General features: G+C 35.7%; 1 protein-coding gene across 10 annotated transcripts in view; it reads right to left on the reverse strand.

Annotated features, from left to right (window-relative positions):
• Nucleotides 1-18,683, reverse strand: part of NUBPL (NUBP iron-sulfur cluster assembly factor, mitochondrial) — a 205,750-nt gene that overhangs the window by 185,763 nt on the left and 1,304 nt on the right. For 4 of the 10 annotated variants that reach the window (XR_014313608.1, XR_014313609.1, XM_082737924.1 and 1 more), the window contains exon 3: nucleotides 14,844-14,878. The exons of 3 other annotated variants lie outside the window; for them this stretch is intronic. Coding sequence is in view for 4 of the 7 variants with exons in the window: in XM_082737924.1 (XP_082594050.1) it covers nucleotides 14,844-14,878 (35 nt within the window). In the remaining 3 variants the exon portion in view is untranslated. Of the gene's footprint in view, nucleotides 1-12,292; nucleotides 12,360-14,843; nucleotides 14,879-18,683 lie in introns of all 10 variants that reach the window. 3 more of the 10 variants (XM_082737931.1, XM_082737930.1, XM_082737928.1) reach the window with 1 other exon arrangement.

The raw sequence follows: 18,683 nt of genomic DNA on the forward strand, positions 1-18,683 counted from the left end.
AAAGACCACCTTCCATTACTATCTCCTTACACTGCTTTACAATCTTTCATAAATCTTATTACTACCTAAAAGTATATGTTTATCTATTATATCTCCTGTACTAGAATATAAACTCCTTAAGAACAGAAACTTAGACTTATTTACCACTATATCTCCAGGACCCAGAAAAGTGCCCAGCAAATGGTAAATATTCAGTAAATACTTGAACAAATATAAGTCTTCTTATTTGTCAAAGCACCAAGTATTAGACCCTTCATTTTCATTTCATATAAATAGACACTATTATACATTAAAGGAAATCATGTTATTTGAAATAACCAAGAGGAACCTCAATCACCCAATATCCCATATACCTTTTTAATCAGAGTCACCCCTTGAAAATGGAACAAACCCTTGAAAATGGAAGAATGCAATCACTGTGTCCCATAACACAAAACCCTTGGTCAATGTGAATTTCACCTCAATTTTTAAAATTTAATTAAAAAAAAAAAAAAAAAGACTATTGTATCAGCACCAGTCAACTCCTCACACAGCTTCAGCCCAGATTTTCCCCTTCTGTTCACCAATTCCCCACTAAGGAAATAAGAAAGACTATGTTCAAATTTCTAAACATTACCATAAATATAAACCTCTCCCTAAGTTTAGATAGACTGATCATTTTAGAAGATGTACTACTGAATGTCTATAATATCTGAATATTTAATTGTCTTAATTGCTCACAAATGCTTTTAGCTTTTATGTCTCCACCATCAGCACTTAAACCCGATTTCACCTGGCAATGGTATGATAAAATAATACCCATGCCTTAATTTCTATAACAAGATCCACTCCATCAAGAAGCAGGTAAATGGAAATTTAGCATTTGTTATTCTGTTGCATATATAAGCACAAAGGCCAACAAACAAGACACCAATATGAAAATTTTCATTCATGTTTCTTGGCCAGAATATCTTCAAATGCATGGAATATTTTAAATAACCTAATAGAAATGATACAACTCTCCTATTCTATCTTAAGTAAGCTGTATTTTTAATTATTTTTGAAGAAAACATGTAAGTGAAGAACAGGATTAGATATGTTGGTCATCTTTTATTTAAGCCACCCCAAATAGCTCAAAGGATAGAACTAGATAGAGCCTGATCAGTTTCCATGGTGACTGGCAAAGAGCCCCATCACACTCCAGATAACATTCCAGCAGATTTCAGAGCAAACTCTGCTCCAGAGTTTGAAGAAAACTTGTGTGTCTTATTCTATTCAGGAAAAATCTAAACAGAGAACAACCCATGCAGAGAACTGCTTTTAAAGGCTACTCCAGTCCCACCTTAAGAATGTTACATTGTTTAAGAGCCACAGGCATAAACCAACTTTGTCATTTATTGCTCTTAGAAAATCCTAGCTTATTATCTGTCTTGACAGTAATAAAATCATCTTTTAAAGCTACAGTAGGATAGAGTTCTTCCTTCCAACTCAGCTGAAAAATAGGCAGTTACACTTTATCAATCACGGAAGTAGAACATACTGTCTGCTCTCTTTAAGTGACCATTTAAGATTTTTATGGAAGTACAAAGGAGACTTATGTCCTTTTGGAAGACAAGAAGAGAGAGACTTTCTGAAGAAGCTTCTAAGAATAATAGCTAAAGAACTACTAAAAACAGCAATCCATTTTCTATAAAATTGGTTGATGTGGTTAATTTGGCAAAGCACTTGAGAGGCAAAGGAGGAAGCAAGAATATGGTGAGAGGTTCAAGCTTATAATTATTTAGTCTTATTACACCAACAATACATAAAGACTCTTTAAAAAAGTTCTTCCCCCTTTCATCTGAACACTCAGTGACCCAATTCTGCACAGCAGTGCTGACCCTAGCCCTTTCACAGAGTGCAACTGCCAAAAGTGAACTATCACATGTTTCTGACAAAAGAGAAATAGGCTGGAATGAAATCTGTAATGTGGAATATTTCAAGGCCAAAATTAGAGCTTAAAAATGCCACTACTGAAAACAATACTATTCTGATCTCAACTTTATCCTTCTAGCTTTGAATCTTATCAAAGATTGTTTTAAATCTAATACTTGCCCACTTCCCTAAATTTTCTGGCACACAAGAATAATATTTCAAATAGGTCTTTTTGGGTTTTGTTGTATATGTTTTAAATGAAATAAAATTGTTGAAGTACAGAATATAAACTCCCTTATTTAAAAACTTTAACAGACATTTAATAAAGCCCAGTAACTCAAACCTTTGGAGAATTCCACCAAAGTATAATCTGTTTCCAATCAACCTAGCAAGCACTTACCAAGTATGTAATGATGGGCCAGCCAACAGTGATGGATGATTTAAGATACAGTCCCTGGCCTCATGGAAGCTACAGTCACCCTAATGGCAGAAGATAAATATATGAACAATAATGGAATAACTGACATTATTTGAAGTCTCTAGGAAGACTTCACATAGGAAGGAACAGCCAACACGAGACCCAAAGGATGAAAGGAAGTGGGAGAGGAAGGAAGACAGTCAATTCAAAGGACCAGTTAACACAAAGTCAAGTGCACACTGGAAATTTAGGTAGAGCCAACCTTTAAGAGCTAAGCTATGCAATTTGGACAGAGACCTGTATGTAGTAAGAACTATCCTACAATCAATACGAGGAATTATTTAATTCAAGGTGAGAGAGATTACGTAGATCAAATAAGAGGTTACAGAAAACTCTTAAATGAAATATGATCAAATTCTTACCAAGGTTCATTATAATGGAGAAAAGCAGGTATTTCTCAAATTAAAAAGGCCAGTACTTAGTGGCTGATACACAAAAGAGGAGTGGGATTAGAGAAATGAAATACAAGGATAATATCAAGGTTTCTAAGCAAGATACGAGCAGATATGGTATGGTAATTTTAAAACATGGACACGTATTTTTTGATACCCCTCCCAGGAAGTTCAGTATATGTTTCCTCTTCCTGAATCTGGGGAGGACTACTTCAATCCAGAATTTAGGCTGACTATCAAGCCTAGGTCAAAGAAGACCATACAGCTTCCCTATTCCCTGGGACACAAACTTGGAGCCCTGAGCCACTATTTAAGAAGTCAAACTACTACACTAAGGCCTCCATGCTATAAGGAAGCTCATGTAACATGGAAATGCACTCCAATCAACTATCCCAGCTAAACTCAGTCTTCAAATCCAAGAGTTCAAGATGTGAGTGAAGAGCCTCCAGATCGAGCCTTTTGAGTCTTCCCTTGTGAAGCCTCAAACATTGTAGAACAAAGACAAGCCATCCCTGCTATTTCCTATCCCAATTCCTGTCTCACAGAATCTGTGAACATAACAGCTGTTGATGTCACACACTTTAGGGTAGCTTGTTTCATAACAATAGGTAACTGAAATGGGTGATAGTAACATATAAGTGAATTATTAAGGAATACAGAACAGAGGTTTGCAGAGAAAGAGGTTCCATTTCAATCATTTAAATCTGTCATATTTACAGAATGGCTAAAATTAACAACACAGGAAATGAGATATTGGCAAGGATGCAGAGAAAGGGGAACCCTCTTACACTGTTGGTGGTACAGCTGGTACAGCTGATACAGTGCTGGTACAGCCACTCTGGAAAATAGTATAGAGGTTCCTTAAGTTAAAAGGACAGGGTGCCTGGGTGGCTCAGTTGGTTAAGGGACTGCCTTTGCCTCGGATCATGATCCTGGAGTCCCAGGATCAAGTCCTGCATTGGGCTCCGTGCTCCACAGCGAGTTCTGCTTCTCCCTCTGACCTTCCCCCTCTCATGCTCTCTCTCTCTCTCTCTCTCAAATAAAAAAATAAATAAATAAAATCTTGAAAATCTTAAAAAAAAACAAAGACAACTACCCTACAATTCAGCAATTGTATTTATCCAAAGGATACAAAAATACTGATTCAAAGGGGCACATGCACCCCAATGTTTACAGCAGCACTATCAACAATAGCCAAGGTATGGAAAGAGCCCAAATATCCATTGGCTGATGAATGGATAAAGATGTGTATAAACACAAACACATACACACACACACACACACAACACACACACACACACACACACACAGGAATATTACTCAGTCGTCGAAAAAGAATGAAATCTTGCCATTTGCAACACCATGGACAGAACTAGAATGTATTATGCTAAGTGAAATAAGCCAGTCAGAAAAAGAAAAATACCATATGATTCCACTCATGTGGAGTTTAAAAAACAAAGAACAGATGAACATAGGGGAAGGAGAGGAAAAATAAGATAAAAACAGAGAGGGAGGCAAACCACAAGAGACTCTTAACTAGAGAACAAACTGAGTGTTGCTAGAGGGCAAGTGAGTGGGGTAATAGGGGTAAATGAGTGATGTGGAGGGCACTTGTTGTGATGAGCACTGGGTGTTATATGTAAGTGATGAATTACTAAATTCTATTCCTAAAACTAATACTATACTATTTTGTTAATTTGAATCTTGGAGAATAAACAAATACATAAATAAATAAATATATCTGACATAATCTGTAAAACACCATATGGAGATCTTGAGTAAACTACTGAAAATAAGGATTTTAAAAAAAGACATAGACACTGAAGAAGCAGTATATGAAAACAAAGGAGGACGTGCACGTATGAGGGAGAAAAATCAAGAGTTATGGAAATGGAATAATATGAAAAGTTAGAGAGGATAGTGAAAGAGTCAGAGAAAGGGGGAAGAATTAAGACAGAAGGTTGTTGTAAAAGCCAAACAAATTCTCTTAAGGTGTCAGCAGTATCACATGCAGCAGGAAATCAAGCAGGATCAAGAGAAAGGGAACAAATACACTTGGCAGAGAACTGGTAACTAGGAGAGGAAATTCAGTTGTATGGTGATAAGTCAAATTATGGAAGTAGCAAAATAAAATAGGAATCTATACTGACATAGCCAGTATAGATTACTCTCTCCAGTATGACTATGCCTATAATGGGAAAGTAACAGAGGGCAGAAGCTTGAGGGAAACGAGGTAAAGACAATCTGCTGTTTTATTCACTAACGCAAAAAATGCACATTTATATTTTTCGGGGTGTATGAGTAAAATGAGTAGATCAATAGATCAAAAGGAAGGAATTAGTAAAGAGAAACTGAAGATAACCAGAAGGAATTAATGAATCAAAGTCTTAGAAAAGGTAGGAAGTGAAGGATGAAGAGTCCATATAAAGATACCAGATGTGATATCTCTTTCTCTGAGGTAGAAAGAAATGAAGAGCATGATGACTGTATAAAAATATACTAGACAGAGAAAGAAAACAGTAAATACATTACCAATGAAAAGTCACATGGAATGGGAACGAAGAAACTGGAACAGTATAGAAGGCTAAAGAGCAGAAAAAGCCATCTGTGGTAAATGGGAAAGAAAAAAGACAGGAAACAAGAATCATCAAGTCATACAGAGATCCCTGCTTTGAATGGAAATAAAATCCTCCAGTCACTCAGGCTGTAAATTAACTAAGATGAGGACAGACACAGGGTTTTTTCAATTCTGTATCCCACGCTAAGCAGAGGACCTAGAGAATGGGCCTTCAAATGGATGGCTGATGAATGACTGAATGAATGAACAAATCTATATATGAAAGAATAAGAAAAAGTAATTCATTAAAAATCTATTTTTTCAGGACGCCTGGGTGGCTCAGTTGGTTAAGCAGCTGCCTTCAGCTCAGGTCATGATCCCAGAGTCCTGGGATCGAGTCCCACATCGGGCTCCTTGCTCCGCAGGGAGCCTGCTTCTCCCTCTGACTCTGCCTTCCACTCTGTCTGCCTGTGCTCGCTCTCGCTTGCTCTCTCTCTGACAAATAAATAAATAAAATCTTAAAAAAAATAAAAAATAAAATAAAATAATAAAATAAAAATCTATTTTTTCACTGATTATAAAGTGATAATCCCCTATGTATGTATGAGTATGTACATATCACAATTATCAAATATTTGCAAGAAAAGTCATCAGTTATTACAAATAGTTCCATTTATACCAAAAGAAATCTTAGTTTTAGTAAAGACTTTTGTTCTAATTGCAAATACATTTTCGGAGACTTTTTCTCCTTGGTAAAAGTCAAAATTTATTAATTCAAATGCACTTATAAAACACAGTTCTTACCAAGAATTATCTTTGAATTGAAGAACAAAAAGAAAAAAATTACAGTTTTGCAAATGTTCCTTCTGGATCTCTTGCCCCAGTTTCCCTTTAACTTTAAAGTTATTATACTTCAAACACTAATAGTGTACCCTTTCTCCAAAATAGCTAACCATAATATTGAAACAAAATATATTTATAAGAAATGTATGTTACATATACTAAAAAACAATAATTTAAAAAAAAAAAAACATTAAGAACAGGTCAATTTGAAAATAATGCAATCCCCTCATAACACTGGCATTAAAGAAAAGATAAGCCCCAACCTTACAAACTTGAACTAAGTACTATACATCAGGATTTCACATAGGTAATTGTGAGAAACACAGTTTCATACATATTTAATCCAAATTCACATCATAAAAATAATCCAGATTATAATAACATATGCAGGGGCACCAGGGTGGGTCAGTAGGTGAAGCAACTGCGTTTGCCTCAGGTCATGATCCTGGAGTCCCAGGATCGAGTCCCCCATTGGACTCCCTGCTCAGCAGGGAGTCTGCTTCTCCTTCTGACCCTCCCCCTTCCCATGCTCTCTCTGTCATTCTCTCTCTCAAATAAATAAATAAAATCTTTAAAAAAAAAAAAAAATGTCCAGGTTGGCATGTGGAGTACTACAATAGCTAATAAGTATAGCTCTTATTAGCATTTATTATATGCCAGACACTGTGCTTCATTCTTTATATACATTACCTCCTTTAATACTTAAAACCTTAGGAGATAGGTACAGGCCAAAGTCATATAGCTTCCAAGAGGCAGAACCAGAATTAAGCCCAGTTCTGTATACAAAAAAGCTATACACATAACTATTAACTGCTAATACATGTAACTATTATTGAAGAAAATTACAGTGTTTTAAGTGGTGGTACATAACATATTCTAAGATTGCTGAACTTTTCAAAAACCAAAACTAAATCTTGAAGGAAATCTTGAACTAAAACTTCCTAATTTTTCATAACATGATCACAAAACTTCCAGGCTTAATATAATCTTAATTACATTTAAAGAACCACTAGTGATAATTTGTGAAGAAGAGAAGTATGTCTGGAAAGATTAAGTGTAAAGACATTATGAGATCATGGGAAAAAAATATTTTAAGATAAACATCAATGGGAAAAAAAAAAACAAAAAGACCCAAACTCTTTGAAGATAATACTGCTTCACTTTCCATCTTTAAGTTCAATTAAAATTCTAATTAATGATTCATTCTAGCAATGGAAAATAAGTAAAAACCTAAAATAAGTTTTGCAAAAACAGTCAAGTAAGTAAAACATGTATCAGCTTTTACTTTTAAATACTACTTACAAAAAGCTTTTATTTAGCCACCCATACCAAAAACTGATTTAGAACTTACTATGTATCAGCCGGAGTGCTAAGCTCTTCACATACATTATCCCATTTAAATTTTAATTACTTCATTTCCTCAGGAAAAAAAAAGCATAATTTAGCAGTGAACAACTTATTCAACAGTTAGAATTTGCCATAGAAATGAAATATATATGTATGTGTGTATATATATTCACAACCAGTCTTCATTTAATATGTCCCACAGTCTTTACCAACATTTATCAAAAAGCTACTATGTATCATCACTGGACTAAGCACTGAGGATTTTTAAAAAAGAGTTATAAAACCAAAACTATTGACCCTAAAAGGTTCACAGATTAGCATAGGAGATAAACAAGTAAACTCTTCTAAAATAATATGGTTAAGTGTTAGTCCTTTCCTCAAAACATCATAGCAAAGAAATAGACAGCAGGGATCACCTCACAGAAGATACACAGTTAAGAGTCTGAATAAAGCAGCAGCATTAAGGAATGAAAGGAGAGGACACAATATACAGAATTTTAAGTGGTAGAAGCAGCAGGGATGGGTGACCAATTTGAAGGCGGGCAGGAACCAAATGATCCCACATGACAAAGAAAGTTATAAGGAAAAAGGGTTTGGTTTTACACACACTGAGCTTGGATGCCATTCCAGTAGATGTCTACAGAGACAACTAGACAGACAGGTCTGGTACCCAGGAGAGAGATCCTGGCTGGTAACGAATTTGGAACCAAGGGCACATCAGTAGTAACTGGAGCAGGGATTTGAAAAAATGAGATTAGCAGATACAGAGTACAAAATGAGAAAAGGGTTAAGTGGAATCATAGAATGTACCATGCTTTAAGAAGCAAGAAAAAAACAGTGAATAGCCCACTAAGCCATAAAAAGTCCTCTTGTCCCACACCACCTCTCAAAAAACAAAACAAAACAAAACTTGGCACTTGACATACTATGAAACCATTCTATATACTTAATTCATCTGTGCAGCAAACATTTATTGTGCATTTCCAAAATCATAAAGCACTGTGCTGTTGCTAAGGATAGCCAAGGATGAAGACAACACAACCTTTAACTATAAAAATCTACCTAAGATAGAAGCAGTTGAGCAAGTAGGTTAAGAGCACAGGATCTAGGTTAGCATTCAAATCTTGGCTCTGCCATTTACTTCTTCAGTGACCCTGGGCAAAATACTCAACTTCCAAATACTTCTGCTTTCTAGCTACAAAAGGGATCATAATAGTATCTATTCCCATATGGTTGCTATGAAACATAAATGAGTTAAGAATCTGTCATGAGGGAAAGTGCTTGACATATAATAAATGTTAGTTATATCATTTGTCATTATAAAAATTACCACAATGGTTGCATAAGAACAATAATCATACAAATAAATAGTGCTACTGGATTTCCCAAGACAGAGAAAGAAAGGAATTTAGGAAGCACTTCACTAAGCTGCCCCTCAGGGCAAAGCTGGCTCATACAGTGCCTCTGTGTGAATGAGAATGCAGCCTGCAGGGGTGCCTGGCTGGTTCAGTAGGTACAACATGTGACTCTTAATGGACTGTGAGTTCAAGTCCCAAGCCAAGTCTAGAGCTTACTTTAAAAATAAATAAATAAATAAAACAAAATGAAGCCTACAGTTGTACAAGAAGAGGGTAGTCTGGATTTCTATCATACTCAACCTCCTTGACAAGTACCCTTATGCATGATATAACCAGCACAGCCATAAATGGTAGTCTGGAAGATAGGGCATGTAAGCTGAAGAAAGGTGAAGAGAATACTCCATTTCAGCAAGAACATAGTACATCCAAGCCCAAATTGGCAAGAAACTTCAAGTAACCCAGATTGGCCAGAGCACAAAGACCATTTAGATGATAGACTGAACACAAACCTATGAAGGCAGATGGAAGCCAGATCGCTGAAGATCTTGAGCAAAAGCATTCAGTAGTGACACTAAGCAGGAATGATGCAATTCCAATAATGCTTTAGTAAGAGTAATTAGGCATTATGTACTGAATGGATTTGAGCATAAGCAGGTAATAGATTGGACCACTGCAGTGGTCTTCTAGTCTGAGTTACTCAAAGGCAGGGACCAGGTGTCTCATTCCTTTCTATATCCTCCAAATAAAGTGCTTAGGATAGAAGAGGCACTCAAAAACTGAAGTATAAAATGAATAAAAGAGCCAAACAGTAATGTGGGTCTTAGTTAGAGTGGGAATAATGACAATAGAAAAATACATATTGGAAAAACATCGCAGGGATAGAAACAAGGGTATTTGCTGACTGATGAAATGTGGCAAGGAAAGGGCAGAATCAATAAAGACTGTAAAGCTGATAAATACTATGACATTGCATTACAGGTTTCTGTGAGAACCAAATACAATTATGTGCATGAAAATGCTCTATAAAAAAAAAAAAAAAAAAAGATCACTTTTCTCTGGAAGAAAAGCTACTCATCCTAGAAGGATACACTACTATATTTGACCTTGAATATATCTCGTCATTTTAAGACTTTTATCTTCCTTTTGTGTTCACAGGATTATAAAACCTTTAAGAGTACACAACGTGTCTACTCTTATGAAGCACAATAAAACCTTACTGTTGTCTTAATTAGCACTTTCTCACTCACAAATGATTACTGAACTAAATTTATCTATACACCACCAAAATATACACACACACAGATACACAGAAATATGTACACACCTAAACAAACACATATACACACACACAACACTGTTTTGTGAATGTAGTCTTAGGCTGTGAACTCCCACGGCACATTTACTTTTCTTTATATTCTCAGGGTATCTGGCAACAAGTGTTATAGGAACTCAAATATTTGTTGGACTAAAATGAACTGAACTGACAGGAATCTCACAGAGCTAATCAATGGTATCTGGTAGTCTTTAAGTTTCCCTCTCCCAGTCTCAGTGCCCTTCTCACTGTTTATTAAATTTACACTGTAAAAGAATGAGACCCATAACATGGTTAAGAAGACAGAAAAAAGGGGACACCTGGGTGGCTCAGTCAGTTAAGCACCAGACTCTTGATTTTGGCTCAGGTCATGATCTCATGCATCAGGCTCTGCACTGGGTGTGGATTCTCTCTCTGCCCCTCCCCAAGCCCTGCCCCTCTCTCCCTCTCTCAAAAAAAAATGATTGGAAAATCAGAGGGGGAGATGAACCATGAAAGACTGTGGACTCTGAGAAACAAACTGAGGGTTTTGAAGGGGAGGTGGGTGGGGGGTTGGGTGAGCCTGGTGGGGTATTAAGGAGGGCACATATTGCATGGAGCACTGGGTGAGGTGCATAAACAATGAATTTTGAAACACAAACACACACACACAAATAAAATAAAATAAAATAAAAAAGATTGAAAAAAAGAAAAATCAAAAAAGGATTGTCAATATATATGATCTGTGGTGTGCCAGGAAATGTTTAACAAATGGCTCAAGATGTGGTGGGGCTCTGATTTTCAATATTTGCCAACTTCCATGGTTTAAATATTCCCACAATGGCCTATTTCATGGTAACAACATGGTATCAACTAGTTCCCAAATTCCTGAAAATTTAACAATTGGCCCTCACAAACAAGCATGAGTCAGCTCCAACAAATCACTGGATGCATTATTTAGATGCATAGCACATATGATCTCAAACTCTACTCTGCAATACTACCTTCTACATCCCCCAAATGAAAGTACAAAAGACAAGGGAAAAGGAAAAGGTGCACCCTATTCCCATTAAGGCCTTTACCTCAATCTATAAAGTAGTCTTCTTATAAACTGGGCATCTAATCCAGCCCAGAAATTTCTTTTGCCTAGGCTAGTGACATCTGAAATTTTCTGATCATGCACTCCAATCAGTAAAATATGTTTAAGCATATATCCTTAATATATGTTAATATATTTGTTTATAAATTACATTGCAACTACCATATATACTATATATACTAACATAGTATAAATTATAAAGCATACACAAAAAACATAAATTTTAAAAGATAAAAATTAATACAGATAGAAAAGAAAAATTTCCTTCCTACATCCCAATGGACTATATTACATACACCCCTGGGGTTTACACAATCTTGTTTAGAGACTACTAAGGTCAATATCAAAAGTAAAATGAATAGCTTCCTGGTCCTATATCCCTTTCCTGGATCTGGATCTTCTATTCCAATGCTAAAAAAGGGCAAGTACAACCCATGGAAAAGAAAGGAGGTAAAAGTTAGCAAGGTCTTAAACAAAAATGGCCTACAGAGAAGAAAATCAGAGACCTCTTTTATAATTCAAACTCCACAGAATTAAGCCTCCCTGGGAATGAATTACTGGAGAGGCTCCAAAGACACCATCCTAACTGGAGTTTTTAACCCCATAAAGAGACATATTCTGGCCATTGATATCAACTTAGGCAAACAGAAGAACTGGGAGGAACCATGAGCTTCCCCTAAGGACCAAACATGTCCTCCAAATAAGTATAATATTAATAAAATCTTAAATTGGGAAATAGAAGAGTATAAAACTATGCCAGATACATATAAATCATATAGAACAGATATAGCTCTTCTTTTCTGTATGCAAGCTGTCCTCTGGCAGAGCACAGTTTAAATTAAACACGCTAGTCCCGAATCAAAAACACTAACTTTGCTTAAAAAAAAAAAAAAATCAAGAAATGAACAACAAAAAACACCTTCACTAGGATCACAGAATACTAAAAACCTTCCTAAGGAAGATTTTACAAACATTAAAAACAGTAAGGATACTCAAGGTTACTAAATGAGCCAGGTGAAGTGTTACTACTTTACCTTTCTTGTTGCCAATTTCCATCACACATATAAAGCACTAAAGATGAATCTGCCTTCAACCCTGCTCCTTGAAAGAAGAGAAAAGGAAAAAAACAAAAACACAGAAATAAAAAAAAAAATTCTGAACTACCATCTCATCAAGAGTAGCAATATCTGGGGCACCTGGGTGGCTGAGTCAGTTAAGCATCTGCCTTCAGGTCTGGTCATGATCCCAGAGTTCTGGGATCAAGCCCCCGGTTGGGCTCTGCTCAGCAAAAAGCCTGCTTCTTCCTCTCCTTCTGCCTGCTGCTCCACCTGCTTGTGTGCTCTATCAGATAAATTTAAAAGATCTTAAAAAAAAAAAAAAAAAAAAAAAGATAAAGAGCAATCTTTACATGAAGGAATCAACCCCTTTTTAACTATTCTTTTCATCCTTTGATCCCTATTACATAGCTGCTTCACACTGACTTAAGACTCAAGGCTTTGACTAAAATGATAACCAACTTAAAAGATCCCCACACTGGGATGTCTGTATGGCTCAGTCATTAGGCATCTACCTTTGGCTCAGGTCATGATCCTAAGGTCCTGGGATAGAGCCTAGCACCCAGAGGGCTGCCTGCTCATCAGGAGGCCTGCTTCTCCCTCTCCCACTCCCCCTGCTAGTGCTTCCTCTCTTGCTGTGTCTCTGTCAAATAAATAAAATCTTAAAAAAAAAAAAAAACCCACATCTACAAATTATCTACCTTCCCATCTATTGACTCTTCCCTGTCTCCTTCCTTCTTTAACGAAGATTGTGTCTCTTCTCCAGAGTAACTAAGTCCCCTAAGAGAAATTATTTTTAAAAATATATTACTGGCTCTTACTTCAATAAGGCTGCCTAAAAACACATGATTATCTCTCTTCTTTCCAAATTCCCATTGAAACAACAAGAGAAAAAATGGTTTAAAACCAAATAAAAAACATAACCACACTAGAAAACAAAAAAGGATGCCATCAGCAGACAAGAGTTTTCACAAACTCTAGATCCATAATTCTCAAACATTAGCATGCATCAAAATCATCTAAGGGGCTGATTAAAACATAGATTCCAGCTAATATAACACTGTAAGTTGAATCCACTTCTATAAAAAAAATTAGATTAAATTAAATCAAATTAAAAACAGGTTGTAGAGAAAACACACAGACTGCAGAATTCTACCTTCATGGATTCTGATTCATTAGGTTTAAGATGGGCTCAAGATTTTGCATGTCCAACAAGTTCCCAGGTGATAATGATTCTGCTGGTCTGAGGACCATATTATAAGAATCACCATGCTAAGTAAGTAGAGATCACTAAAAGGAAGAATTTTTAAATTAGTTTTAATTAGCATCCTCAAAGAGATTCAAATGAATGATAGACGCATTGTTTCTCACTATTTGTAATATAAGAAAGAGTTCTGGAAACCTGGAAAAAATACAATTCTGGAATTTAAAAATAAAAATTAGAAGGGCTAAAATAACAACTAAAACCCAACAAAGTATGTGGAAAATAGTCTAAGATATCTTCCAAAACATACAACAAAAGACAGAGATGGAGAATATGAGAGAAAAATTAACATGCAGGGGCACCTGGGTGGCTCAATCGGTTAAGCCTCTGCCTTTGGCTCAGGTCATCTCAGGGTCCTGGGATTGAGCCCCGCATCAGGTTCTCCACTCAGTGGGGAGCCTGCTTCCCCCTCTCTCTCTGCCTGCCTCTCTGCCTACTTGTGATCTCTGTCTGTTAAATAAATAAATAAAATCTTCTTTAAAAAATCAACATGCATAAAGGATTAATATCTATCTAATAGATTTCTGGAGACAGAACAAACACACCACTTAAAGTAATCAAGGAAGAAATTTCAAAACTTGAAAACTGCCTGGCTAATTTCCAGTCAGGTAAAAAATTTTGAAGTCAACAAGTGGATGCATACTTGTGACATTTCTAAAATTAAAAGACATAAAGAAAACTCTAAAAGCTTTGAGGGGAAAAACACAGGTTATTACAGAGCAATATGAATCAGACTAGCATCAGATATTTCATTAGCGTGACAGAAGAAAAAGGAATGTTGTTTACAAGGTTCAGAGATGCAATTATTTTGAACCTGGAATTCTACATCTAGGCAAATCAAAGTCAAATCAAATATAAAGGCAAAATAAAGACATCTTTGGAAATTTAAGAACTAAGAAAAATGATATCCTATATTTATTTCCTACTTCTACTGTGAGAAATTATCACAGACGTCCAAAATGGGTTTCAATGAGCTAACATTAAGGTGTTGGCAGAATCACATATCTTTTGGAAGCTCTAAGGAAGAATCCATTTTCTTGCCTTCTCTACCTTCCAAACGCTGCCTAAATTCTTTGACCCCTTCCATTTTCATCATTACCATTAGATGTACTCGGTACTTATGGCAGATTTCTTAGTTCCTTAAAGAAAAGCAAGGGACTACAGCTACACGATATAGCCCCTAACAGAATAAATGAAAAATACGCTCTTTATCATTTCCTTAAAAAACATTTTAATAAATTAATGTTTTTATTAATAAACACCTACCGAATCATTCGCTGCTAATGCAAGTGCAAGGTTCACTGTAAGAAACAAAAAAGTAATTAAACTTAGTGACTTTCCCTCTATTAAAATTCAGTTTGCCTTCTAATATTTTCAATGTAATAACCAAAGCACAGAAATTTTTAATATATTTCCTTTACTTATAAAAAATAAAGACAGAGAGAATACAGAAAGTAAAAAAGACAAAAAGACAGTAACATCCCAACATAAGCAATCGATGCCTGCCCTACAATTAACATTTTAAATGACTCATTTTTATAATCTGTTATAATGTTGTTTAAATAATCTACTTAGCTTTTAAAAAACAATGTTACTGATATATATAGTTCAATTATTTTCAAAAACATTTTGCCAAAAAAGTATATACCTTTTAACAAATAAAAATATATATGATCCTTTGCCTTTTAAACATAAATGCTGAAATTGCAGGAATTCCAAGTACCTAACTCACAAATACCCCTGTATGAAAGGCTGGACCACTGTGCAAAGGAAAGAGAAGAGGGTCAAAGGTAAGGTAGTAAAACATATTCCCAAAACTGCCTATTGCTAGTGAATCCCAAAGACATAAAGAAGGAAAGTAGTCCCCAAACCACGTTGAGCCCAGCAACAGAGGTATGTTACACCTGAGATAAAGAGATCCCAAGGTAACAAAATTCCAAGAATGATTAGTAGACTTCCATATTGTGAATCAACCACCTTTAACAGAACAACGTCATTAATGATGCTGAGATTACTTCCTTTAAAGTAATTAAGAGCATAAATTTTCAAGGCAGACCTGGTTCAAATCCTACTTCTACCACCTTCTATTACATAACCTTCAGTAGGATATTTTACCCCTAAATTTATTTTCCTCCTCTATAAAACGAGGATAATTCCTCTTTCATAACTGTTGTGCGAATTTAAATGAAATACTGATATAAAGTACTTAGACTAAGACATGACACTTGACAAATCAATTTTTATAAATTATCAAATAATTCTGAATTTTAGGTATATTACAGGTTATACAATCTAAGTATTAAGCAGAAACTTTTAGAGAATACTTCATTTCATTGTTAGGATCCTCTCACATTTACACAATGGAATCAGAGCATGTTTGGATTAACCATGTATCATCATTATAACTGAAAAAAATCTCTAGCATACATATTCAAATGGGAAAAATTTTGAGATAGCTTGGAACATATATTTAGTTTCAAACATATATATGTGTGTGTATATATATGCAGACAGAGCTGTTAGAAAAAAAGTAAAGGCCAGTTCTTTGGGACAGATGGTTTAATGCTAACAAAGAAAAAAAGCAAGGAAGGGGCATTTACTGAAATACTACTGTATGTCACAACTGCATATTTTTTCATATATTTTCCTATTTAAATGCTGTCACATTCCTTGGCAATAGATGATCCGCTAACCAAAAACAAAAACAATATTTTAAACAAGTACTAGCCTACAGACCCAACAAATTATATTGCATAAAACTCAAAGAACTTAGGGATATCATCATGAAAATATTTTCCAACTTCAACCAGTCCAAGTAATCACACAGCATCCAAAGGAATTCACTTTACTGAAAACAAATAAATGTACTCTGAATTTTCAAAAAACAGGAAGAGGTGGATTCTAGAACCAAAGACTAAAAGCTTCTAAATTTTATTTTTTTTAAGATTTTACTTATTTATTTGACAGAGAGAGAGAGATATCACAAGTAGGCAGAGAGTCAGGTGTTGGGGGGTGGGAGGGAAGCAGGCTCCCTGCTGTGCAGAGAGCCTGATGCGGGACTCAATCCCAGGACCATGAGATCATGACCGACCTGAGCCGAAGGCAGCGGCTTAATCCACTGAGCCACCCAGGCGCCCCAAAGCTTCTAAATTTTAAAAACAAAATATTAAACAGATGGATTGTAGGCCCTTAGGAAAGAAAGTAAAAATGTGTAGCATAGGGACGCCTGGGTGGCTCAGTTGGTTAGACGACCGCCTTCGGCTCAGGTCATGATCCTGGAGTCCCGGGATCGAGTCCCGCATCGGACTCCCAGCTCCATGGGGAGTCTGCTTCTCTCTCTGACCTTCTCCTCATTCATGCTCTCTCTCACTATCTCTCTCTCAAGTAAATAAATAAAAATCTTTAAAATAAAAATAATAAAAAAAAATGTGTAGCATATAGCATTGGAACAATCACTAATCTTTCTTAAGTAATAATACAGTATCTATCAAACAATAATAATATTAGAGGTCTATTATTATAACTATAATACTTGGTAAGTCTTATTTTCTTCAAAACATAGAGTTTCTGAAAAACTCTTCCACAGTTACCTTCAGGTAAAAATGAGAAAAAAAATTAGGCTAATAAACTATATAGTTGGATTTGTAGCTGGTTGTACAACCATAAAACTGCTATACTGGGAAATTACTAAAAATGGCATTTTAAGTGAAGACATAAGATCTTTAGTCACAAAACTCTGTACTAGCCCTTGTTATTTCAAAATGTCATTGATTTCAATGGAACTGAAGAATTTTAAGGTACATATATTCCCCAACTTTAGGTTAATAGTCGGACCAAAAAAACTATAATTTAAAAGATCTTGACAATCTGGAACTACACCAAAATCAACAAATAAAATAGTAATTTTTTAAAAATTACCTGCAAAAAAAGATCAACTGGATAAGACTTGAATTAGCAGCCATTCCTATATTAATGACTGAAAATACAAGGCAACAATAAGATAATAGTGTTTTCTGACTCCAGGAGCACCTGGTAGTGCAGGCAGTTAAGCAGCCCACTCTTGATTTTAACTCATGTTTTGATCCCGGGGTTGTGAGGCTGAGCCCTGTCTCAGGGCTCAGTGCAAGAGTCTGCTTGAGATTCTCTCCTTTCCCTCTGCCCCTCCTGTTCATGCTGTCTCTCTCTCTCTCTGTGTCTCTAAAATAAGCATATCTTTAAAAAAAGGGGTGGGGGGTCTATGACTCCAAATTAATAATACAAATTGTGTTGTAGGACCAGAAGGGAAATTATTACCCTTTTACCCTTATTACACCGGAATAATCATTTTAGAAATAAGAAATTCTGGGGCATCTGGGTAGCTCAATTGGTTAGCTCTTGATTTTGGCTTGGGCATGATCTCAGGGGCCTGGGATAGAGCCTGGCATTAGGCTCCATGCTCAGCGGGTAATCTGCTTAAGGATATTCTCTCCTTCCTCTGCCCTTCCCTCTGTTTGTTCTCTCCCTCTCTCAAATACATCTTTAAAAAAAATTAAAAATTTCTTTTGAAAAAGTTTAGGAATATCCAGTTATTAGTCTTGGCTGGTAACTCTTCTATTTCTGGTGATATTTCTCCTATGAATCTGAAAGCAGCATTTCAGTCACCATGAAATCTACAATCAATTCAAAAGAGCCACCAAAAACAAATTTTCTGCTCCAGTATTATTAATAGAAAAGATATAAAGATTAGATGGTATTTTAAACAATTAAAACAATGTTAAACCTTTACAAACATTTTCAGGGGCGCCTGGCTGGCTCAGTGGGTTAAAGCCTCTGCCTTTGGCTCAGGTCATGATCCCAGGGTCCTAGGATCAAGCCCTGCATCAGGCTCTCTGCTCAATGGGGAGCCTGCTTCCTCCTCTCTCGCTCTCTGCCTGCCTCTCCGCCTACTTGTGATCTCTCTCTGTCAAATAAATAAATAAAATGTATAAAAAAAATTTTTTTTCAAATATTAGATCAATGCTTATTTTATAAATGTTGAAAATTACATTATGGTTAAATGAAAAAGGTCTTAATAATCTAAAAAGTCTCATTGCAATTTTGTAGCTATATGTACATTCATAGACTGGA

The sequence above is a fragment of the Mustela nivalis genome (genome assembly GCF_964662115.1).
Source record: "Mustela nivalis genome assembly, chromosome: 6".
NCBI classification, from domain to species: Eukaryota; Metazoa; Chordata; class Mammalia; order Carnivora; family Mustelidae; genus Mustela; species Mustela nivalis.